The sequence below is a fragment of the Zootermopsis nevadensis genome, unplaced genomic scaffold (genome assembly GCF_977971745.1).
Source record: "Zootermopsis nevadensis isolate Lab colony 2312 unplaced genomic scaffold, Znev_1.0 Znev_ptg000001l, whole genome shotgun sequence".
In the NCBI taxonomy this organism is placed as follows: domain Eukaryota; kingdom Metazoa; phylum Arthropoda; class Insecta; order Blattodea; family Termopsidae; genus Zootermopsis; species Zootermopsis nevadensis.
Window position 1 is genome coordinate 11,043,952 of NW_028259133.1, and position 27,033 is coordinate 11,070,984.

Consider the following 27,033-nt stretch of genomic DNA (forward strand, 5'->3'; position numbering starts at 1 on the left):
CAAGAAATAGGTCATCTTTTGTAACAAGAAACGACTTACAACATAACTTGAATTGTAAGTACTGCTGACTTTCGAACATCATTCATGAACACAGTGTGTCTAGTAAATAATTGCACATGTGATTAGGCATACGTCAAACCATGTCTCACATCAAACATAATTGGTTTTATTGTGATCATCTTTCGGACTGCGAGGTAGTCAAACTAGCGTACTGAAGTGGGATTATTCATTTATAATTTTATGTATAAATATGCAAACATAGCGAGTCTGTCTGAATCCAACTGAACTATGTTGGGCACAAAATCAACCGGTCTGTGCTGCTGTCTGATTCCACAAGGCTGTCAAGCAAGTAGCCTCTCCTTGGCCCACCAGAGCGCTGACCCACAGGTTTTACTTCTTTTTGCCACGCATTTCCTGTTTCTGTAATTTTCAATAGACATGTGACTAGATCACTATTTTCCGATCGCAGAGTTAAAACACGAGAAGGGGACAATCGAATCTTCCTCAGCAAAATTGGAGACTATTTTACAGCAAGCAATTTACAAACAAATACATCTCAATAACATGTTAATAAAGAGGATATTGAAATTTTGATTTCTTATGATTTTTATAATTAAGAGAAGTTGCAATTTTAATAACTGTATAATCATGTAAGAAACAGCTTAAGTGTTCCAAATAGACCTGTAGTCACTATGTTTCAAATATTTTTCTTTCAGTTACGAAGACTCACTTTCTAAATTTGTAAAATATTTTATACCTCGTAAACAAATTGCGCATAATCTACGCTGATAATACTACCTTGGTCGATTTATAAAGAAATGTCTTCAGATAATTCGTACTCACCGGAAAGAGGCTGCAATTGGCATAATCAAATTAGCGAATAGTAGAAATGTACAGTAAATTAATTTAAATTCTGACATCATATTTACACTTTTAAAGTTAGTGTTTATTATGAATGTAAACATAAGTGAATTGTTAATGTTTTATACTAGTTTAAATCACAGTCTTCTACATAGAAAGTTATAAAGTAACTACGAATTATGAATTTTAAGATTCCTGTCTTCTGGGTTGTTGCGCTGTGTAGTCTGGTCGATGTTTACCAACGTTTCGGAGGTCATGCTGCCTCCGTGTTCAGGGCGAAGAATCATCGCCCTGATGACGGAGGCAGTATGACCTCTGAAACGTTGGTTAACATCGACCAGACTCCACAGCGCAACAACCCAGAAGACAGAAATCTTCATACTCATCGCCCTGATGACGGAGGCAGTATGACCTCAGAAACATTGGTAAACATCGACCATACTACACAGCGCAACAACCCAGAAGACAGGAATCTTCATACTCACCGCTGTGAAAACCTCAAATCTTACAATTATGAATATGATAAACTAAGAAAACAAATCAAATTTGCATGATCCTATTTTTGAATCTTAGGCTTAGTCTCCATATTCCTCAAAGGACTGAATAATAAATATTTCCTGCCAATCACTACTGTAATAAAAACATGCCACTGCATCTAATAATGATTCAGTAATTAAATTGTATTTCAGTAACATGTTGTGAAACCCAATTAGATTCTTTCTGGACCACCTCGAATACACACGTAATAGGTAGGCAGGGCAAGCCTTTCGAGAAATGGTTGTGGCAATGTAAATGCGTTCATTTAGCTCGTAAAAAGTCTGGTGTCTCCCTATCAATTTCGTTATAGCATAACGACGTTGTTCTAGATATAAACGCCGCGCAGAGTCATAGGCCTGCGCGTCTGTACAGCGTCACAACCCAGAACAATATCGTCGTCATCCTCATCGCCATGAAAACCTCATATATTTTACTTGTAGCCTAACGTCGTGGTGCATAATAGGACTGTGTGGTGTAGTTATGGAATTTGAACGTAAGTTCTTGAAAGTTTATCGTGCAGAGAAATAGTGGTAAGCCACATTGTCTTCACGATAAAATCTTCTTGGGACGGCTAGCCGCCCGAGAAGGCGTTATCGCATTTAGTCGCCGCGGAAGCTTCAAGTAATACATAATGTCTCTCTTTACAAATGTTGTCATTCTCATATTTCTTCCCTTTATCTTATTAAAGAGTTTAGTTTTTCTTCATTAATCTCTTTCCCGCAACTGCACACCGACCGCATTAACTGAACAGTGGAAGTTTCGCAGCTAAAGTAAACTCTTCTTAAACAGAAACTGAATAAACTAGAAGCTGTCTTAACGAAAAGTATTCAATGTGAAGAATCGAACCCTAAGTAGTAGGCCTACTACCCGTTTGTTCATTCATCCATTAATATTTGTCCTACGTTTAACTTCAGTATCAGTTATTATATTATTTTAAATACCGTGCTTTAAAATATTATAACGTTATATTTGCTAGTTCGTGCTCCTTGATGGACCTATTTTAAATACTGAAGTTTCGAATAGGGCGAAAGTCAGCAACATGGGAGCCAGAAGGGGCTACACTCTTGTCTAGAACATTTATAGTAACTGGCATATTAAACAATTGTACTCAGGTTCTGCATCGCCATTTTTCGTCCATTTTTATTCTCTGCTAAGACACCCAAGTTACTTCTCTATTACGAGACCAACTACATAAAAGAATTTTACTGTGATTCAAAATTGCAAGTGACTATAGATCGACATATCAAACAGATTGTATTGAATTGGTTTCAGAATAAATTTACTGTTATAAATGTATTTCCATACTTCAGAAATACATATTCCAGGAAGTAACAACTAACACACTTCCTTCTGTTACAAATGAAATATGAGAGCTGTGATATTACTCTCATTTGCTATAATTCCTTCTTTGGATTTTGAGAAGAAAAAAACAGTTCCATAACCTAACGTCTGTTTTGTAATCGATGTTGGAACTTGCCGAAATGATTACAGTACATAACAGATCATCACGTATATAAAATAATTCTCTTATTACACTAAGAATTAGTTTTTCTCAACGTTCATCTGAAGACGGCAAACTCAGATGTTGACCTTGGGTTGTAATGTTTAAACGATCCTAAATAGTAACAATGAATTTGAATAAGCTCATTTTCGAGTGCAGTAGTTAAACCCGGAACAGAAGAAAATTTCAGACCAGTAGAATATTCTAGCATAATCAACATTAGTATTTAATTTATACTGTTGCATAACTAAAAATGCCGTGATTTGTAGATGCTATCCAGTATATTGAAAATAATGAAAAAATGTACGTTGCAATGTTCTGGGAGAAAAACACATGCAGAATTTGTAGAAAGAAAACGTTTGGATAGAAACCGCTTGGAAGTTGCGGAACGACATGGTAAGATACCATTAAGACCTTTCGGAGAAGTTGCAAGTGGAATGCATTTGCTCAGGATCGTTTGCAATGACGAGAGATGTTAAAACTAGTTAGTAGCCATTGTAATAAATTAGCTACAGTTGTCTTAGACATCTTTAAAAAATCTCTTAAATAATAATTGCATTTCATTCGACATATGAAGACAAAATTGTTTCCATCCTCTGTCGTAGAATTTTTTGGTCTAAGCTCCTTTCTTCGACACCGCTTTTAAACCATTTTATTTCTTCTACATCTTAAGTGAAGACAAGTAGAAAAAGGACAGTTTCAACTTCACCGTCAACTCAAGACAGAGCCACTGGACCCTAATCAGAAGAAAGTTCAAACCAGTCATGAAAACAACCATTTTCTTACGATCTGTTTCAAGAGCATGCCCCGATATAAACCTGCTCAGGACACGTAGATCAGTCGGTATCCCACTGTTGTACTACGTCCAGTGGTATGTGGGCTTGAATTATAGAAAACCTAATTTTGAATAACAAGAACTGTAGTGATTTTATCTATCCTTTTTCACAGTCAGCACACTACATGCGAGAGTAACGCTGTATTACAAAATCTTTGTCGTTTATAACAACTGTTACACATTTACACAAGTGAACTTTGATCTTAAAGATGTCGTAAGATTTATTTCCTGAAACTATCGTATTCTCTTGTGTAAACAGATCACTCCGTTATCACTCACATTAAAAATATAGCTCCTAAATATAGATCATACAAGTTGGAAACGAATATTTCCCCGTATCTGACTTCACGAAAGTTAAAGTGATAAATGAGTAATTTTAAGCAAACAAAATTTGTTTATATAATGACGACTTTACGTTCGTCCTTGTAATTAACGTTTGCCTATATACTCCTAATGTTAACCATTTGAAATATCAACGACTTCCAGAAACACAAGGGCAAGAAAGTCTTGTTATTTTTCGAGTACGCCTATGAGCGTGTTACTACATGGACTGAAATTGTAGGCCTCTTACTCCCAAAAAAAAACTCAGATGTGACACATGACTAAGCAGAAGATAAAGGCGACATTTGAAGATATGGTTATCACTATGTTTAGCAGACTGAATTTCTGACTTGTAATATATCGTTAACAAAGTATATTTACATAACGTAAAAGCAAACCAAAATTATTGACGCTGAAATATAGTACTAAAATAGAGATATTTTATTTCCGAAAACACTCAGAGCTTTTACATATGATTACAAATATATTATTTGGCATTTTTATTTCCTAAGGCAAATCTGATACACAGCGTTTCAAGAATTATCCTTAATTTCGTCTTCCGCTGACTGGTTGTTATTATACTGACACACATGTTTTTGGTTTTTTTTTACTTTGCCATATTTATGGGGGCAGTGATGGCAGTTAATGCTGTGCTCACTATAAGTATTCATGCAAATTTTATTTTGGTTGTTACCGTCCCAGCAATAACATTATACCTACCACTGCCATTACCATGAAGCACCATATAATTTTAAAATGATTGTACAAACATTAATGGTGGACTTAAAATACATACTTCATTAATATCGGCAACGTTCATTTGTATTTTCTTTTTCCCTCAATGGTATACATTCAATTAATTGCAATAAACATTTCTATATCTGACGCCTGATTAGCTTTACGATGATTGATACTAGTCTGGACGTATAAATTTATATCCGCAATAAATTAACATAAACACTAGTAAGACTTGCAAAACGGTAAAAAAACACGTTTATAAAATGTATCTAGGCTACACGTTTTTGAGCGCTAGAGTATTTCTAGTGAAATAATGTAGAACGTAAAGAAGCCACTGACATTTAAGTAACCACTCAGAGAGTGACAAGTGTCATAAGGAAACAAAGTTGTGACTGAGATTACAAGAAGCCAAACGAAGTCGACGAAAACTGTAACTAGGCCTAAGAATGAAGACCAGAAATACGGCGCCTGTAGTGGAACATGCTCTTTCTAGAGTACTCTTTTATGCTACATCAAAGGCATTCAATACGGGACTACGTTTAATAATTTATTTATTTATTTTACGTATGTTGGTCTCTCACATTTAGAGACTAATACAGTTTATGGGAGTCTAAAAGCAATGTGTCAAGAAAAATATATAAACCTACAAAACTTAAGTCGTACGAAATGATGGAGAATCTGGCATAAATGATAGGATATTATTAAAATGTATATTAAAAATAAAGTTTGCGCTAGATTCAACTGGCTCAGGAAAGCGTCCAGTGGCGGGCTATTACAAGCAGAGCAGGCCTAATGATCAGCTGAATTACAAAACAAAAACTGAACGTCTAGACCAGATGAATGATTACGCACTGACAAGAAGTGCACTGTACTGTCGAAATCATACCGATTCTTTAGTTTGGCGTACGTATTTCTATTATCTGCGGTGTCAGTGTGCAAGAAACATATTCACAGTCCCTTCCAGTTGGTTTGTTCGTATAATTTACATTACCAGTGCGCGTTTTCTCTGGATTTTTGTTCGTCTTTCAGATTAAATACAACACAAACAGATCAAGTCCCTATCTTGCTGACAGCTAGGTTTAAAACACGCCGTCTGTACTTCGCACAAAAGAGTGTAAACCGTGAAAATATACATTTAACAATAAACTGGAACCAGGGCATCTATGACAAAAAGCTTCTTTGCAATATTAAGATATGTGAATGTATAACCTTTTTGTAGTACAGAATGTAAAAATGACCCCAACGCTTTTCCACCCCCTCATCCATCAGCCTTAGACTCACCTCCTGTCTTGCAACCCCCACGCGTCAGGGTTGATTATTGCTTCTGCTAGAGGGTATCTAGCAGACTGAGAACCACATGCATTTTCATGACTTATTATGATTACCGCTGGGCCCTACTTTTGCTTCATTTCCACAACAGTTGCACCGGATTGAAGGATCCTTCACCCTCACCATTCAATTTATTTCCTGACTTCTGGGAACTAACTGTGTCCCTTACAATTATAATTCCGCATTGAAACTTACTTTGTAAGTACACTGATTTCCCCCACTTATTCTGCGACTTCGTTGTTTGATATCTGGGCACTCGAAGCTCTATATTCAGTCTTCTCTCCACCCCCATTACAGATCCCCATAAAATAATTCACGTCTGAAACCGTATTTTGCTAAATTATTAATATTTTATCCGTATTATAATTTGTTTTCTTTTATTTTGTTAAAACGTGTTTTTAATTCTTCTGTGCTGTATACGTAAATTTCCATGTGGATTTTGACACAGCACACTAAAAAAAAGAATTTAACTGAATTGTCATCACTGTTGTAGTTGTTCGTTCCGAGAGTTAGGCCATTGACTTCCTTGCAGAACATAATAATTTTCTTTAAATTTGAATTATCTCGTTTTTTAAATCATGTAACAGCCATTCCAGGCGCGTATGTCGCAAAATATTTAAATGTGGTGCGAAAACTTAAGAAGTTTAATTTGTTTTCAATGTGCAAGTTACATACACGTGTCGCAAAAATCCTAATCTCATACTACACGAACCCCGATACACAGACGGCTCAGAAACGGTCAGTCAAACTAGGCAGATAATAGTGCGTCATTACATAAGCCATAATGAAATCCTAACTGTTACATCATACCACTTCATAGGGTGTACTTAGGATACATGTTACTGTTCCGTTCTAGTGTTAATGAGTGGGTGATTTGTAATCGAGAAACCTCGGATCCTAATAACAGGACGGAGACTGACAATCCTATCTCAGATTTTGCAGCCTATCCAGGTAATGCCCACATTAATCTATTAATAAAATATGCCAGGTTCTCGTCCTTCCGCGTCAAGCACTCAGAATCATTTTCCCACTCGAAGCAGGTGAGAAAAGTCCATAAATAAACTAATATTAACAGATTTTGTAATTTTTCCCACAAATTCAAGTGCATGTGAGTTTCCCGTCAACTTTCATACCACACCGAAGACAACCACGTATCCCTTTAGGTTTATTCTCCCTGTGTACCGCTAGTAGTGACATCTTTCTGTTTTGTTGAAACGAAAATAATTTCCTTATATTCTTCATAAAAATTACGCTCCCCCCCCCCCCGCTGATTAAATTTATAACTTACAGCATCATATTCTGTAACACAAAAGATGAATGATTAAGAATAACGCTTTATATGTTCTTTGCATATATATATATATATATATATATATATATATATAATAGGAGGTCGAATCATCTTGCTGCTTACTTGTTTAGTTCAGAAACTGAGAAATTGAGAAACTTCGGCGATGTCAAACATTGGGGTTACAGAAGATGCAATTTAATTTCAGTTCGTATCCACACATTATAATTCTCACTTCAACATAAATTAAGCTTTATTTGAAAATCAATAATTTATCAAAAACTTCTTTAAAGCGCGCATTTTTCAAACTAAGTAAACGAAAGCATTTAGTTTCCTACAAATCAGACATTTCTCCGATACGTCTTTCTGACATGATGTCCTCGACATGTAATGACGAGGAGTGTATTGTATCTTGAGCGATGTCGACGTACGTACTACGTGGTAAGAGATAAATGTGTCACATTCAAGTGATAACAATATGCTGAATCAACCTGGCAGTCAATAACGTCTGCATACGTGGCATTCCGTGGTCAAAAATTTTAAATTTATTGTCAATTACACGACAATTGAGACCAGTGACATAAGAATGGCGGGATGACCGTGAAACTGTAGTGGCATATTTTAAGGCAGTGCCTCTGCTTGTGGGGAGTGATGCGAAAAGCCATTAATTTCCTGACAAAATCTACTGTCTCCGGGCCAGTGTTCCAAATATGAGAGACCTTCAGTGTAAAGTTTAGGCTCCTCCAGACTGAGAAAGTCACCAGTACTGAAATTATTGCAGATAACTTTATTATTACGTTCTTTAAACTTTGAACGAAAACCATTTTTATAAGCCTGGATCTCGCCCGATGTAAATTTTAATTTCATACATTGCAATATGAGAGTCCTGTTTCATTACTACTAACTAGACATAAATTTAAAGCTGTCACATAACTTCTACAGGCCTAATCACGAACACGCAAAACCCCAGCAATAGCATAAATAATATTCTCACATCACTTTCATTGGGGTTGAATAACATCCTATTTACCATGAAATGCCACCAAATATATAAACGTTGTTTCTGTATTTTCGTAGGAACCTCAGACGACTTAAAACAACCCCCGATAATCTCATTCTGAAACACGCTCCCTTCATTTCCAAAGCACCCTGTTTCTCAGCATTTTTTTTAAGTTCAGATACTCGGTTCGGGGTTTTTTCCCTTCCGCACGGCCAATTTAATATGCAATGTGATCTTGTGCAAAGCTCGATAAGTCAGGGAGCCAACAAGACGCAGGAGGGAGGAGCCCCAAGTGCTGAGTGACGCGGGGAGGCTATGATAATAAAAAGGAAGATCTCACATGGGAGGGCCCGCTCCAGATATGAAGAGGAAGTGGGGGGAGCATAAGATATCATATCACCGTGAGCATGCAGAAAATGGCGAACAAACTACCTTTTTTTTATATATATTTACGTATGTTGTAGTTCAGTTTTTTCTGCCCGCTTGCTCAGAAGACAACATTTGAGCAGCCATTTGGCTTCCCATCCTTCTACAAATTTGAAATAACGGCATTAGGAATAAAATTAATTATGAAGATATTCAGTCCGTACAGCAATTGACTGACCGAGTGTAATTATTTTCCGAATTGGACAAAACACACCGACACTTTACGCTAAATCTAAATCATTTCAAACTGGGCTCATTTTATTTATGGAGTTTGTAAGATTCTCGGAGTAAAAAGAGATTATCTCTTTGAACAGCATTGACCAGTTGATCATCGTTCTGGAGAAGTGTGTGCGGTACGGACTAAATTCTTAAATAACATTTAAAAGACTTTCGGCTTCAAAGAGACAAACTTGCAATCTAGTACTTAATTATTCGTGTTTTTTCCGTCTAATCACAACTGTATATAAATAAAATTATATATAAGATATTAAAATATCATTTACATATTTGGTACAACTTTTTACTACATGTTTCGGTTACATTGAACCATCTTCAGGTGTAAAGTTAAAAGTTAAAATTATAATCTTATAAACTAAAACTTAATTACTGTTGTTGCGTAACTTATGATGATGTTTACTTCCAAATTCATTGGAGTGAGGGTATAATTTGAAGTGATAGTGGTAGTACGTCGTGTAAGGGCTTTTAAGTCTCTGTGCGGGAAATTCTATTCATAAGCCTTCATTCGACTGTGTCGTGTGTAGCGTCAACTGTTTACTTTTTACAGACTGAAAGAAAAATAATTTAAAAATATATTTCCATAACGAAATTCCATTATTACAAATCACATCCCTGACAATGTAAACGAGCCAAGTTTTACGTTATCTCGTTTTATTTGTGTAAACTCAACAATTTTAAGGACGACAATCACTGAGAAATTTGCTTTGAACACAACGTGAATTTATATTTCCCACCTGTTTTAGAACAAAAGTCTCAAATCTATCTCATAGTGATGATAAAGGCAGTAAGCACATCCGAAACGTCGGTCAATATCTATCAAATTACTACAAGAAAAATCTCATATGACAGCAGTTTCTTAACACACGCATACAAAAACTGACCCTGCAATCCGTATCTTTGTAAATTCGTTCGTAAATTAACGGTTAAAATTTAAAAGAAAACTTAACACATGGGTCAGAGATTTTACTTCATTGAATACAGAACAAGATTATTATCGAATTCAATACATTTTATAATTCTTCAAACAGTTAAATCGATTTTGAATATACACTGGAGAATAATGCGTCTCTGCTACTAGCAGCGTGTAGTGCTGAAAGTAACGTCTACAGCTATTTCAAAAAGATGTACTTTTATAACCTAATAAAATATATATAGATTAATGACATATGAATGGCAGCTAATCCATTCGGCATAGTTGATCTCCGATTACACTTAACAACGCTTACTGTAGTTACGAAATCCTAAAAGAGGGGTTTGGATATTTCAGTGCGCTAGAAAGGAGCGAAAGAATATGAGACTGGCAGAAAAATAGCGAAGATCGATATGACAGGCAAGTCAGAAAGAAAATGGAATAAGGATGCGTCATTTAGGTAGGGGTAATGTAACTCCCTTTCTTGAAGTAATGGACGGATGGATGACGCAGGCAATAAGCGGGGAAACATCCGAGACAGAATTTGTTGATGCAGAAGAAAAGAACTTCGTATAAAATATGGCGGATGAATATGGTGATCGTAGTACTTGGCAGAGAGAGACAAAACCGCTCTAACCAAGACTAATCATTTCTGTAACAATATTTTCCTTTGTTCCCTCTATGGGTGCTATTTTGTTAAATCCGAGTTACTTCGCGTACTACTTTAAGAGGTGTGATGTTTATTTTAGCCTTAACTAGACGCGTTAAACTCGCAACAAGAATAGACGGTGCCTATGACACAGGTTCGAGAGACTGATAATGAACAAGGGTGATAAAGAAACTTAATATCCTTTTATGACTTATTCTAATTAACTGGGGATAGAATGAAGCTACCGATTCCATCCGATGTATTCAGTGTATGTATTAGTCGGCGCAGTAGTTTTTGGCATGTGGAATTTTCAAGGGGAAGGCTAAGAGCGAGTCTCTTTTGCGATGGTATAATGCTGACTGCACCGAGGAGCTTATTGGACTGAACGCCCAAACAAAGGAAATACGCTGACCGCGCCACCTCAGGTACACAGAGTAGGCCCGTCCGCCAGCTCCGCTAGCTTCTCCACCGGCCAAAAACTACTGTGCGGAATATACTGAAGGTGTCAAAACCATTTACGCGAGTTTTTGTATGAAAGAATTAAGGAGAAACCATATTATATAGGATATATAAGCATCTTTACTATAGGCCTAATTGACTCGTACTTCAAACATTGTACACATAACTTATGGAGACCTAAAGGTTATAACATAAATAGGCATAATCTAGTTCTTGATGCAAGAATGATACAAAATGCGAGGACGATCTTGCAGTAAAATGCTGAATTTCACATGTGAATTCTCTGTACACTCGTGTAAACATTCAAGGCAGCCATTGATAAATTGAGGGATTCTAAAGATTTTTACGAAGAGCATGGGAAGAAACATGGAAATGCCGTACACAGAGAAAACCACTTGCATGAAATGGATTTCACAAAGATAGAAACTCTTTTATTAAAAATGCCATTAGTTTAAATTTGAGGTGCCATGAAACTGAGATACAATTTCCTTTAGGCCTAACTTGGGTTTCACTGAAAACTCTGCTGTCTGTATAGTGGCATCCTCAGTAATGGGTAAAGGAGATGAAGCCTTACATCCTAACTAACATAATTTTCCGTCAACTTTAACTCGACTACTAGATGCAAGAATTCCTAAAACAGAACTGAACCACTCTGTAGAAAAATCAAAAAACTTTCTCATCCGCATTATTTTTTAGCAACATGAATAGACGAAATGATAAATTTATTGCTGACGTGATGTAAGCCTGCCAAATAACATGTTTTCCCTCTTTCGTCAGTGTCACCTTCACCAGAGGTACAACACATTCTCCTTGTCTGATGACGTTGACGTCGGATCTCTGACGTGATATCAATTAAAGTTAAGACCAATCAGTAACGACGTGCCACTAGTAAATATTCAACCAAACTGTAATATAAGCTGTCACGTACAAGTTCGTTAAAGTATTTACTAATATTACGTAAAATTCTAAATTTCTGTTATAGCGTGTAATAAGTATATTTGCGATAATATTCCCGTGTCTTAACACTTTTGTACGCTCTCCCCACCCGACGTGGGGCTAGATCATTCTACGTCCGTGACTTGTCTGTGTATCTTCACTTTATTTACAGAACACAGACTTCTGAGCAAACAGGTACCGAACCCATTAACTGTTTAAAATGTTTTATTTCCAATAATAAAAAGTAGACCAACCCATTAACTTCTTAACTCTATTGCTGCCATATTGACTTCACCTTTTCCACTGTAGCGCATAAAATAAGAAAAAACGAAATTTAACCTTGTCTGACGTTTAAATTCCACATTTCTTATCAAAACTTCGTATCTTAAACGTTAATCCTTTTCAAACGCAAGAACCATCAAAATCTCAACTTTCATTAAGCGAGCAGCAAGTGAAATATTAGTTTCCCTAGGCATAACAACTGGTTTTAAATTTTTTTTCATTATTAAAAGTATATATTAAAGGTATAATAAATCAATTTCGTAGGTAGTGTATTTATACAAACGGATAAACTACCAAGACGCAAAATATTTTTATTCAAAATCATCAATATGTTCTGTTACTTTGTTCTGTTCAGTAACAAAATACTTCATTTTCTTCTGTTCAGTGATCGCGTTCTTTCATTATTTAAACAAGTTATTTCCGTAATGTCGATATTTTCTATTGACTTTATTATAAAACATTTAACTAAGGCGATTTTCTTTATTGCAAATAATCTAGGTATGAAACTTGAAATGAACTGGCATAAGACGGGGACCAATCACAGACGTTCATTATGGTAATGAAGCTTTGGGTTGTACAGTAACAGAATTGTAAACAGTTGAATGTCCACTGTTCCCTGTCGGTCAGTCAAAGTGACTCACAAGGAACATCTTATTTTATTCCACGACGGACGGGTTGAAAAGTACTATTCCAGAATGAGAGGGTATTACGCCGGGTGTACACAAACCCAACTGGAAACTGCAGCTCTGCCTCAACTACTCCCATTTTACAGCAGAAAACCAGTTGCTTCTTAAAATGCGTATACAAAGACAAAACATATTCTTTTATCAGTTTTTCGGCATTTTTACTTAGGAAAGGGTCAATAGCGTTTTGTAATCGGGAATATTGTTTAACTTCTCATAATCCATGCTGCTATGGCTAATCGGAACAAAAGACAATAACTATGCTTGCATCAATACAGGAAACTCTCGGTTTACGAACGAGTTCCGTTCCAAGACGACGTTCGTTGTGTGTATCTTGCATTCCTGAGCTTTTACGATACGTATCATATACGTTAGCAGCCATTTCAAAGCATTAAAACTATGTACTACACATCGAATAGTCTATACAATACGTTTTATTATAATGTATTGTAATAAATACATTTTTAAAAGTTTATTTATTTAAATCTTACAATTATGTTCTCTATACGTTTGGTATTTCGTTTTATAAGGAACTTTATCTATTGGCGACTTTAAGAAATTTTGAATGAATTGTGACCTTCGTTATAGCGAATGTTCGTAAATCGAACGTTTGTAAACCGGGAGTTGCCTGTAATGCATTTGTAAATCATTTTATATAAAAGTACTTACTGCTATCCTCCATTTCCTATGCACTCTCGCACAACGTAATCAGTTTTATCTCGCCTAGAATAAACGGGGCTGCATTTGTCACAGAAGCAAGGTTCCTGTTCACTTAAATGAACAAACGAAATATTTCTTTCTTCAAGATGCTTCTTTTCCGCAGTTAGTTGCACAACTGGAAGCGAGCTCAACGCACAGAAATCTGGGAAGCCTAGCTGCTTCTCAGTTGCGTTGCAAATGCGGTAGAGTTTCCCACGTGCACACTGCGTCATGTGACTGTGCAGGTGTTTCGTTCAGTTGTGGAGGAATGAACCTCTATCTGCGGTTTCAAGTTGCAATCATATGCACCCGGCCTTGAAGAGGTAAACGGCCGTCTACTCTGTCATTGACAGACATGAACGAATATACTGAAACACGCCCTATGCATTTCTAAAATTAGAGTTTAAAATAATAATGACCATTTTATTTTCAGCTATTACAAACAAAAACAAATTTCATCCTACTTATCTGTATAGGCCACTCGCTTTTCACGACCCAAACAGTCCACATTGAGACTGAGAATGACAACTGGTTTATGTTTCAATATTAAACAGTGTAACATCTGGAAATCAGATCCCACACAACGCGTTTGTAGGGAGTAGCAATGAGGACAACGCAAGTCTCAAGGTGGTGCTAGCATTTCATTTACAAACTTTTTTATCATTAATTTAGAAAAATAAAAAAATACCATTAAACCAGGCATAGAATAAATAACGTTGACACTCATATAATTAGGCAAAAATATAAACATGTTTGGAAAATGTACGTGTAATTAATGTCGAGTAGATAGACTTAATAAATTAATGAATCTTCATCTCTCTAGCAACATCCACCACTTTCCATTAGTTAAACCCTAGGGCTAATGGTGATCCTGATTTTGGTGGCACCATGAGGACGACTTTTCTGAGGAACATTCTGCCTTCGTAATCAGTGTCGACGTATGTAGATGTGCCAGCTGCAACAACAGTCAAGAACTCTTCATTTTGTATTTATGGGTTTCATATTATTCTCATATTATGACCCAACGTCGTAGTAGAGTGGTTATCACTCCTGCTTCGTATTTGAGACGTCCCGAATACCCTGATGCATTCATGGTTTTCCTCAGTCCCTCCAGACAACGGCCGGAATAAATTAGTCCACGACCACTTCCTTCAACATTCTTCCCAATTAATTATTCACTATAATCCTCTTATTCGGCGTCGTTAAATAAAGCATAAATAAATAGATATAACTTACGCAAACAGTAGTTTATGCTGGCAATGAACTACGTTTAACTGTTCAAGTTCTCTCTCGTAACATGCTTAAGCTATGGTTATGCTTTATGTACGATTCATACGTTGACTGTCCTTGCTTTCGGCAGAAAACCTTAGATTTTAACCCATCCTAAGATTTCATGGTGATTCATTTTTAAGTGTATGAAGTAATTATGTATTTCCTCTGCGGATATTCTATTAAGACAACAGAACGGCCCCTTCGTCTGCACCGAACCCGTTAAAAATAGGAAGGGGAAAGGAAGTAGAGATTTATTCACGAAATTAGCTTCGCCGATGCAAGGGGTCACCGAATAAGCTCCTCATGGTCAGCTAAGCTGCTAATTAACTGTAGAATAGGGAAGGGTTGTATTGTGAAGGGATGAAACGACGGAAAGAGGGAGTTTTGTTGACGTTTGGTTGCATTGTGAAGACTTCCAAATGCGAAAGGGAAAAGCGGGTTACACGCGTTAAAAAAAGGAGTGAGACAGACAGGAAGTAAGTCTGACAGTTCGTTTCATGCTCTGTGCACTCCAGAGAGGGAGCTTAAATCGCCGTCATTAAATAACCTTAGCATACGTACATTATAAAACGCAGATCGTAGATTGTAAATTAATTTACTTCGTATATTACACTTTAATTCAGTTAAGGATTGCCCGAATACAACGACGTCTTACGTTTTACACTTTTCCATGTCATTATTCCTAAGACTTTGTTCGCTCCATTCAAGAGACTATATTGTCTTTAAGCGTTATGGTAATATTTTAAACATTTAAAGCCTAATGGCAACTATAACGCCGAGCCTGCTTCCACAGTTAGCAACACTGCATTTTATGTCTATGTGTTCTGTATGCTTATCACAGTAAACAATGTTTTCTTTCTTTCAAGAGCATTAACCAGTTAATATTTGTAATGGTGAAGAGTTGTTTTATTTGCTGTACGGACTAAAATATTTAATATTATTCAGACGATCATCCACTTCAACTTTCTCTTTTCTGCTTCTCTCCTGCTATCCTTCCTAACTCTCTCTTTTCGACATTAAACTCAACAAGATCTGCCTTCTTGCAGTGGAGACCGCTAAATTACTTAACTTTTCAATTAATAAGATCAACATTTATTAATAAGCAATCAACATTCCACCGTCTCTGTTATCAAGTCCTCACCACTTACCACTTTACTTTCATTCTGTTCTTATCGCAACGACGAGCGGGTATTGCCTGGGAACCTTCTAGATGTTCCCCCCCCTCTCAATTTTCTATTTACTTTACTAGTTCTTATATGAGCCGCGATAGCTCAGTCAGTATAGTGACAAGCTACGGACTGGACGACCGGGGTTCGATCCCCGACGGGGGCAGAGGATTTTTCCTCTAGCCTCTGCGTCCTCTACAATGGGTACCGGGGTCCTTTCCCGGGGGTAAAGCCGGCCGGGGCGTGATGCTGACCACTCACCCCCATCTAGTGCCGAGGTCAAGAATGAGTAGGAGCTATACCTCCTCTCCCCCCAAATGACCTACGTGGCGTGTAGCGGGACAAACTTTACTTTATTTTACTTTACTTTACTTTACTCTTCCCTTATCCTTCGGCTTCAAAGGGTTAAGAATAGCATATAATGTGGACGACATAAATAGACGTACAAGAAAACCTGGAACGGATTACTAACTAACAATTTTGAATAGTCTAATAATTAAAAATGTAATGAAGTTTTACAGCTTCTTCTTGCATGGAGATTAACAATAGAGCTACTGTCTGTGTTGTATATATTGTTCAGCAGGAATTCCTGTAGGTGAGTCAGGAAGAGTAGCTGACTACGGGTTAGTCGACAGTAGTTCATATCCCAGCAGATGAGGGACTTTTATGTGCTCCGTATCCAGACCGACTCTGGAGCCGACCCAACCTTTATACAACGATTTACTTACGAGAGTGAGAGGGGGCTATCTAGGAGAGTTAAATCAGCCAGATCGTGAACCTCACCGCTCTTCTCCACATATGTCGAGGTTAAAATTCCGTGTAACTATACGTACACTTAAACACAGGGACAACTTTACCTTTACCTGTACACACAGGCTACCATAAATGCTAAACTAACTACGCAGTGGATATCATCCGTATAACTGACTTCGTTTTCTGATAACCTAACAGTTACGCACTGTCTCCATACTTGTGACTTTAAACCCTTTGAAGCAGCCCACGAGCACAGACAACGTAACTTATTTTTATCACCATATATTAAAGTATAAAAGCAACTATCAGTTTCAATACCAATTTTTCAAACATACACCAGAATAAAAAATCAAATATTTGCTGCACTTACGAAATTTTAAATGAATTCTACTTTAAACTATTAATATAGATAAAACAATTAACTGGATACTGGGAACGACCCGTTCTTCAAGTGCCTGAGCACTGCGGGTCCCAACTTTCGTTGGCTTTGATCTATAGACATTCGATAGGGCTCCTTGGGCGAGGGATCGGCCCGTCGCAAGGCCTCTACCTGTGCACAGGACAGCACAACACAGAAAAACGCGGACAAACATCCATGGCTTGAGTGGGATTCGAACCCACGGTCCCAGCGAATGCGCGGCCACTGCGGACCCCAAAACAATTGAACTTTATTTATTTCCTGGTCTGCATTTAATGGCATATACTATTTATATATTACAGTTGCTTTACAGAAGACATTCATAATATAATTGTACGACTAAAGAAGATACTACTGTGTACGTGGCTTGTACCATGTTGACTCTTACCGGCTGCCTGAAACAAGTTTCGATTTTATCTATTGTATTATAAATCAACAGATAAGATTCAATAGTATATTGATAAAGCAGTCAAGCAGAGGAGCAGAAACGTTCAGACGATGCATTTCCATACTTATTTAACCTCAGATTTCATCACAATATTTGAAGAGTTTAGATTAGGACAGTGTTCAACTACACAAAAGTTGCTGAGTAATTCTTTTCTAATTTTACGACACTGTAAGTGTGTGCGTGTGTGTATATGGCGTTTAATGGCATGAGTACAACATTACAGGCAGAAGAAATTAATAAAAATAAAATTTGGGAGGATAGGCGTGCAAACGGGGACAAAAGTACTACTATTGAAAATTTCATTTTTGGTTGCACGTAAAAACGACTTAAATTAACATGCCTATCTATTTGTAAGGCCTTATAATTGCACCGTGGTATTTGAATAATATAAACTGTAAACGAATTAAACTAATTGAAATATATAAACGTAGTTTGATGTTTGTTAGATGTCAGAACGTTACAACTTAGAATTGCTGTTATATTAAGCAGTTTTTAGAAATATTTTAATGTAGGTTATAGAAACTTTGTTCGGTTTATATTTTTAATTGTTATTTCAATTTGAAAAGGACTGGGAAGGAATGCAGGAAACAGAAGGACAGGAAATGACTTAAAAGTAGCGATAAAATAAAGGAGGTAGGAGACGAAGTTAGAAAGCAATATTTCTTCCTTCGAATTTCAATGGGCCATTTTCGCTAGTAAAAACATACAAAGAATGTGGCGAAGGAAACTGTCTCTGAGAAATTTACGAAGAACATTTCGTCGTAATTCGACCACGCACTCTTAATAACCGAAATTCCAGTTTCTGCTCTACACTAATTCCTCATACATCAATCTTAGAAAACCAAATCAGATGTTAGTGACGTCTGAGTCTGTACGTAAGTTTCCTATAGGCCTATTTCTGAACGGAAAAGTTCAATGTTAAAAAAATCCCTCGAGAAAATCCCAAGCAGCGGATGGACGCCTTTTCCTGGACAGAGCAGAAGAAACAATTAAATGGCGAACAAATCTGAGAGAGACTACACCCACAAGACGGATGGTGTCGCTAAGATCCTTAACCATCCATCTTCATGGAGTCTTCAACTTGGCCTTCAAATTAGCCGAGCACGTAGGAGCCGGGGAACTGACGCCGACAGCTACGGTGTTGAATTAAGTACAACTGTCCGGCTTCGCGTTAATGAAAGTTTCCAAAGTGAAAAGCCCTCAGAAAAGAGGAACCGGAAATAAGATTCAGTTCTTTATAGAACAGGGATTTCCAACCGATGGCCAGCAACTACAGGAGTGCTCGCGAAGCGAAACATCAAACACCACCAGAAAAGGATTTGAAATAAATCACTCGCGGTAAATTTTGCAGCGAAGACCCGATTGTCATTAGCGTGTTAAATGAATGTACATATAGAATGTCTCCCCCAAAATTATACACATAATACGGAATATTAACCTTGTGTGTATAAATCTTCTTGGGACATTTTTTAAGTACAAACTAATAAAGAACCTTCGATTCGAAGGAAATAAATCATGGTACCTTGTCCAACATCTGAATATGAGAGCAGGCGAACTTAACACTCAGTAGATCTTAACATTACGTCCAAGTAATCATTCAGTTTACACATCAGTTGAAATTTCAGGTTATCACGGCAGCGATTACAAAAAATGGTTGTCTTAAGGGTTGTTGCTCTGTCGATGTTTTGAAAGTGCTTGCTGCCTCCATTATCAGAGCGATGAACGGCGTAATAAAAAACAAGACAGCCATCTTTAGTTTTTCAGCATAGCCTTAATGCTTATAGGCCTACAGGCGTATGGACCTGTAGTGGGATAAATGCAGTTTCTGCATTCGCCTGAAGGTGCGCCCAGGCTACTCGTGCTGAGGTTTGCCCTCGTCCTGCAGAAGTTCTGGGATCGTTACCGACGTGCACAGAGAGTGAACCCCCCCCCCCCCCCCCGAACACACGGTTCCTGTTTATCTCACACCTTGGGCGAAGGCTAGTGAGAGCGTTCACACCTACGGATGCAAACAAAATGGAGCGCAATTGCGGTTAGGAGCCGGGATATTCCTGGCGTTCTATATACTCAACTTATCTATTACCTATATTTACTTTTCGTATGAGACAGCAATGATAATGAGTTTGTAAATTTTTACCTGTCTGTCTTTAAGATCTCCTTAATAACCGTGGACTTGTAAACCGACGTTTATAAAATATGATTTGAATAAGTTTCACGGTGCCTAAACTCAATAAAATTTCCTTGATCCATCATTCATGTCAAGCGGTCAAAAGAGAACAACGTTTCGGGACCCATCTCTGTCGCCTTCATAAGGAAAATAACAATTTTTTAAAGAAAATTTTATTTTAATCATATGCTGCACCCTATGGTCCGAGAGGATTTTAGAAACCGTTGCGAATGTCGTCACAAAATTTTTACTATTTGTTTCCTCCTCGCCATCTTGTTCTTAAAACACCCTCGACTTACTAGCATGTCATTTCCTTATAACACAAACCATGTATTTTAAGTCAGCATGCAAAATTATAGTTTTATGTACGTTAATCTTCACGTATTAGAAAGAATATTGGCAGATAAAAAAAATGAATTATTATTATTATTCAGTTATATCATTATTATTATTATGTTCACATTAAGTTGAAGCTTGATTTTAACTGTTTAAAGCATACTAATATCAATAAAATCAAAATGTTTTAACTCTCAAAGCTGATTACTATGTATCTGTGGATTTAATGTGATTTAAAATAAACAATGATTATTTTTCTAAACAGCACCAACTGATCTTCGTTAACGGAAAGCATTATGTTCTTTGAATTATGTTCTGGATTTTTAGGCTAAAGTACTATTTAAAATAAATGCGTGCTTCGAGAGATAAAAACCAAGGGCTTAATTACATTTTCTGTCACTGATATACAAATTTCATGTCGTTTCTTACATTTTGCAGCCCCGAAGCCAGTCACCTCACTCGGCGACTACAGCGCCGTGACCTGCACAAGCGGCGGGTACGGAAGCGGTCTAGTCAACAGTCCCGGAGTAGGCATGGGAGGTTGCAATGTCAGTAGCGGAGGTCTCATGGGAACTGGGACCCTCGGAGGAGTCCTAGGGGGCCCTAACAGCCTCAACAACACTGGAAGAACAAACTTCACGAACAAGCAACTGACAGAACTGGAGAAAGAATTCCATTTCAACAAGTACCTGACACGCGCGAGAAGAATCGAGATAGCTTCTGCTTTGCAGCTAAACGAAACGCAAGTAAAAATCTGGTTTCAGAATCGTCGCATGAAACAGAAGAAACGAATGAAAGAAGGTTTGATACCTACAGAACCTATTACAAATGGTGGAGCTGGTGGTGTTGTTGTTAGTACAAATATTTCAAATCTTGGAGGTGTCAGTAGTGGAAGTAATTCACCAACAAGTGCTCACAGCAACAGTGACGTTACAGTTGCACCTCTAAGTAACGAAAACAGCCAAGAGATGTCACCAACAGCAACAGACCACTGACTAAAGTCGATGAAGTGTTATTTAATATCGATATTCGGGTTTTAACTGCAAAGTACTCAGTAAAACTTTCATGATTCAGCTCAATATAACACGCAGCCTTGTTTGTACTGTACGTGTTACAAAGACGTGAAGTTGCGAGTTTACGATTGCAGAAGAAAATAACTAGTGACCACTGTTAAATGGAAACACTTACTATGTAATTTGATTCGATGTCAGTTTTCATATTTTCACCTCCCACAACATGAACACAAATCAAACAGAAACTCTTTACATGCGCGTGGTAGAATAAATGTTATTTGAGCACATATGGAAGACTGATGTTCGAGAAGGGTACCTGTTACGTTACTAGTCTATTCATCACAGCAAATGGGAAACTTTACAAGCATATCTTGATTCCACTGATATGTAATCTTCCCTTGTAGTGTCTACGCATATGGGTCAAATTAAAACTTACGATGGCACATCACACTTCTGAGTTTTCGTCTTATTATTTATCAGTATGACGGCACGACAATCTAAAATCAGACGTTCACGAGATTTTGTTATGTGTATTAATTATTTCTTCTTTTCTAAATGAAATGAAGTAAAACGTCTCAGGTATGAAATTCAAAACAAAATTAGAATACAAACGACCATCCACACCGATATTCGAAAAGAAACAGAATATATTTAATAGCTTCAACTTTTCAACTTCTACTTGAGCTTGTTTTATTTCATCTTTACTACCAACAAATCGTTATTGTTTTACTCTTTCGGTATACGCGGTTCGGCTTTATTGAGACATCCTCAGTGTTTCTATTGTATGATTAGTACTTTTTATGTTACAATTACACAACTTTCTTAGATAGTCGTAGTTTACATAATAAGTAAGACCTGTATGCATTATGACTGAGCGTATAGAATTCTATTTAAAAATCATACACAACTTATTTATTATATGTTTAATATTTACAGCTGATAGACAACAGGCTACGAGACAAGCACTGAGGACGGCTTTTCAAAGCCGTAACCTTCATGCATACAGAAAAATAAAAACAATGAAAAGTGTTGATTGCAACAAGTTGATATAAAATATACGTTGTAGTTAAGAAATATCAAGAAACTTTTCACTTAAAATCCCACTCACCATTTTATATATTTGTAACACAACTTAAGTTCGCCACATGTTGGAGAAAATTAACGTTTAGAAAACCTCAACAAATGAAAGTGAGAAGATGGCTGTCTTCTGAGTTGCTACGTCGTATAGTCCGGTACGCTGCCAACTATCATCAGGGCTCTGATGATGGAGGCATCAACGACCTCAGATACGTCGGAAAATTTTTACCAGACTACATGACGTAAAAACCCATAAGATAGCCATCTTAAGACTTACGGCCGTGAAAACCTCAAATCCTACGAAAGAAAGTAATATGCTTTCCCTTTTACGACAGATATTTTATTTGAGTAATGCTTAAAAATACTGCGTGGAAAAAGGACCTCGACAGTGCCCGATCAAAACGAAGGATCAAGACTATGGTTTAGTATAGTTTCGTCCGTACTTACTTATTATGAAGAATACAATTTTAATCACAGATGTACATAATCCACTGAGTCCAGAATTGAAACAGCGAATCCCGGTTACACGTAAATAAAGGGTATTTTCTTTAAATAATGAATACTACCAGACTACATGGCGCAATAACCCAGAAGACAGCCATCTTAAGACTCACCGCTGTGAGAAACGCAAATCCTAAATACTAAATATCTTTCTTTTCTCTCAACAGAGAGTCGCATATGTGTGCATTCCAGTATAATAAGTTCCTAGCACTACTGTAGTTTAAGTGCAGTGTAAGTAAAATTACGCCTGGTTCCGTAATGGAAGCATCCAACAGATGCGGTCCTATTTCAGTCGATTTCACTGAGACAGAAGACGGAGATATTATGGAGTTAACATATTAAGAAAGTGATTTAAATTTCCTTCCTGTTATTACGAGCCTGTACACTTTAGTCTAAGATAACAAACTAAAATAATTTGGAAGTACCAAACTGTGCATAAAACATCTCTTCCTAAGAAAGAACACTTACACATAAAATAATGGCGTAACCTACTTATGTGTAGGTCTAGGCCCATCTAAAGTCTGTTTGCTCGTATCGCTATCAGATTGTCATGTCTTTAATAAAGCAGTACCAGGCTCGTTCATGGATTAAATTGCATACTAACACTCTTAGAACACGATAAGAAATATATTTCTTTTTGCAGAACAATTGTTTCCAGCACAAATTTGAAGTAATACAGTGACATGGGACGAAATGCACTGATCGTTGTTTCCAAAAACTGGAGGATGTGACAAGAACGCAAAAAGCCATTAAGAGAAGCAACGGTGACAACGCAAATGTAGCTAAGAAGGAATTGTTTAAGAAATTACGTTTTACTCAGAGACACAAAACGATACCGAGATCCCTGTGCTTAATTGATAATGTCATAAAGGTTTATGGAAAATTGGAAGTATATTCCAAGCTTTCTTAATCCTGGCACTAGATAGGGCCAATCACTTGCACCTCTTACCGGAGGTTGGATGGACAGTCCAGCCCTTAACCACCGACTGAGCTATTCGAGCTCTTAACCCTGAGGTGTACCGCAAGTCGACAACCAATTTTAAGTAGACTCAAACATTTCCTTTGACTTTCACTTACTTACACTGCGGATTTGAATACAAAATACGATTCACTTTGATCTTTAAGAATCGCAGGAGAATGAAACCCCTTCAGGTTATGAAAATTAAAAAATAAAAGATGAATTCTATTTCCATAAAAATCTATGAAGTCAAAATTTCGTTTAAAAACAATAAAAATTGTCAATGGTACAACATATATTACAAAAATAATTACACAGGAATGATCTTGTAATCTCTAGATCTTATGATTGGGATTCACTTAAGGTATTAAAAAAAATTATGTCCCTCTATTTGACAATGATATGTTTTTATACTTTGTTAATTGAAATAATATTTAACAAAGTTAATTCAGACCTTAAAGTAACAATGCTAATTAGGCGATGTGATTCAAGGACATACTTCCTCAGAGAAATTCGGTTGTGTCACCCAAAAGAAGTCTCCCACTTCAGCACATAAGAGGTTTTAGAAATGACTCCATGTTCCCTACCCAGATATTGGCTTAATTCAAAGCTAGGCTAAAAGATTAACTAAACGCTTGAATTTCCATTCCACAGTAAATGCGATCACAATGTGTTCAGCCGCGTGGGGGATACAAGATGAAACAAACGAACGGACGGACGGACGCGCACCGTTCACGAAGGATTATCTTGTTAAAACAAAAGTTTGACAAAAATTGGGATATTTCTGGCGTCACGTTTGAAGTGCTGTTAGTAACTTGTTCTGTAGGATTTGGGGTTCTCACGGCAGCGATGACGAATATGTCTGTCTTATGGGTTGTAGTGGTCTGCACTCGGGTAAAAGTTTATCAACGTTTCAAAGGCCGTCCTGATCGTGGAGGCAGCAAGGACCTCTCAGACACTGGAAAACTTCTATCAGACTGCACGGCACTACATCTAGAAGACAGCCATATTAACGGATATCATATTCGTCCATTGTGGTTTCCCGGGCTATAACAGCATTTGGACTTGTACGGAGTTACCAAAGTTTTAGTGGAACATACTGTCACCATCTCCCTCAAGATGAAAGAAGTATGCTCCTTCATTACCAAGTTCACATTAAGCCACAACCTGGAAGTCCGCTATAAATATTTTCACTGCCACGAAAACCTCAAACCCCACGGATTACAATGTCCATGTCTGCAGAAAAACATTCGACAAGAACCGATTTGTAGCGTTACACTGACGAACAGGAATTATGAAGTGGGCGTGTACATTTTCAAGTCACTAAGAGATAAGATTTTAGTGACACTAATGCAGAATATCTGCGTAGTACGGAGTCTTAATCATCACAGAAAATTGTTTCCTAATGCATAACAGCATTAATCCGATGCCTTTAACTTCGGACGGCTAGTCTTGTATATTATAATTGGTTTCCTGTTTTAGGACTATTTTATCTCTACACATAAGGATAGCATAATCACCTTCTTGTGTAGTGAAGAATTGTGAATTCATATTTGATCTCTTTGGAGCCAAAATAAGAGTTCTCTCGGAGAACAAAGGAAGAGACATGCCTGCTCTGTTCTTTCTTAACAGCAAACTGACTGTTTCAAAAGCCGCATTTCTTCCGTCTGTGTTAGTTGAAGTTTTTCCAAATTCTCATTGATGAACATTTCAATTGCCCTCGGTTTACTGCGGGTGCTAAGGACAGAAGCTATTACAATGTAAAGAATTACGGGATTATAGGAAATACAAAAAAAAATTTATACATAGAATTCCTCTGCTTACTAAATGATCCAGTAAGAATTTTAAAAAAATATTTTGCTGAATAATAAAGTAAAATTCTGTCCGTGTCCACACCCGTAATAAAACTCATTATTAAAAGCTGTCGTAGTGCGTTTCATTCAAGTCTTTTATGTTATTAAATCGGCTAGAGACTTAATTTCGATTCGCGCAGTTCAACACTGGCTTAGGGCATGAGTGAGTTACACTGCATGTTCAGCTTTACATTGGAATCAAAATTAAATAAATTTAACAGCTATGTAAATAAATATGTAATTATGCCAGACAGACTTCTATTACATAAATACAAACGACAATTTTAATCGCGTTAAAACATGAGTCTGCGACTCTCACGAAGCGTCTGTATAGAATACAGCATACGTCAACATAAATACGAACGTAATTAAGCAATACAGACACCACGACCACGAAGTTATATTACCATTAGAGTCTAGTGGTCTCTATAATATTTGCGACAGACTAATTATCTTACTACTGAAATCTATGGGTCAAAATGCATTAACGATATAACATACAATTACATGTAAACAACTTCGAAGCACTTAAAATGTTTGTTATGATAAAGTGTATATCGAGGGCACCATACCAGAACGACTTATCAACATATTTACATAATCGGATATATTTCGTCTAAGAACATAAAATAGTGAGGTGTAATGCTGCTCTAGACAATAGATACAGACAGTTATATATGGGTGTATTAACGCAAAAAATTTATAATTTTAAAAGAAATGCGTAAATCAATAATTTTATTGATACGTCCTTCTGGCATGTTTCCCTCGTTATAATAATAAAGAAGTTACTGTACCTCAGGGATTAATTAAATAAGAATTTTAGATTTGTAGCTAGTATGTATAAAAAGTAAATTGACTATGCAGTTCAAGTTATCGTTATTATAGGTAGCATGTTTGCATATTACATTGTATTTGTAATTGTGAGACAAAAACCCTACTTTATGAATATGCGTATAATATAGTTCCCACACCTTTCCCATACGATGTGTTTTAATGAAGTCTCCTCCCTTGAAAGTTTCCTTCACTCAAAAACATATGACGGATTGTCGCAAAAAAACCGAAAGCATTATTTTCACTGCAAAAAACAATTCACATATTTCCATCAGAACACATCCATCATATGTACTGCTTTTTAGAGTTAGTACGTTCTGATACAGAGAAACAAAATATGTATTTTACCACGAATATTTATGTATTACTGAATACAGCAAGAGCACTGACCAGTGTCATTGGTGCTTCTATCTTGCACATGATATTAACAGTTCCTGTATCTGGCTTAATGACTTGTGACAAGTATGTGTAGTTGATTTGTGTCCGGTTTGTGAATAAAATATGTGAGATCAACGCGTAAGTTGCTGTGGCGTATATGAAAGTATGTTT

At 36.9% G+C, this 27,033-nt stretch overlaps 2 protein-coding genes across 8 annotated transcripts in view; one reads left to right on the top strand and one right to left on the bottom strand.

Moving 5' to 3' along the window:
• Positions 1-21,714, top strand: part of LOC110829912 (uncharacterized) — a 57,534-nt gene extending 35,820 nt beyond the window's left edge. The window contains exon 3 of the mRNA XM_022064131.2: positions 20,690-21,714. Coding sequence (XP_021919823.1) covers positions 20,690-21,246 — 557 coding nt within the window. The 3' untranslated portion in view covers positions 21,247-21,714. The remainder of the gene's footprint in view (positions 1-20,689) is intronic.
• LOC110829914 (uncharacterized) overlaps positions 1-27,033 on the bottom strand; it is a 540,512-nt gene that overhangs the window by 484,955 nt on the left and 28,524 nt on the right. The window contains exon 1 of one of the 7 annotated variants that reach the window (XR_015533587.1): positions 13,662-13,868. The exons of the other annotated variants lie outside the window; for them this stretch is intronic. The gene's annotated coding sequence lies outside the window, so the exon portion shown is untranslated. Of the gene's footprint in view, positions 1-13,661; positions 13,869-27,033 lie in introns of those variants that run through there. 7 annotated transcript variants of the gene reach the window in all.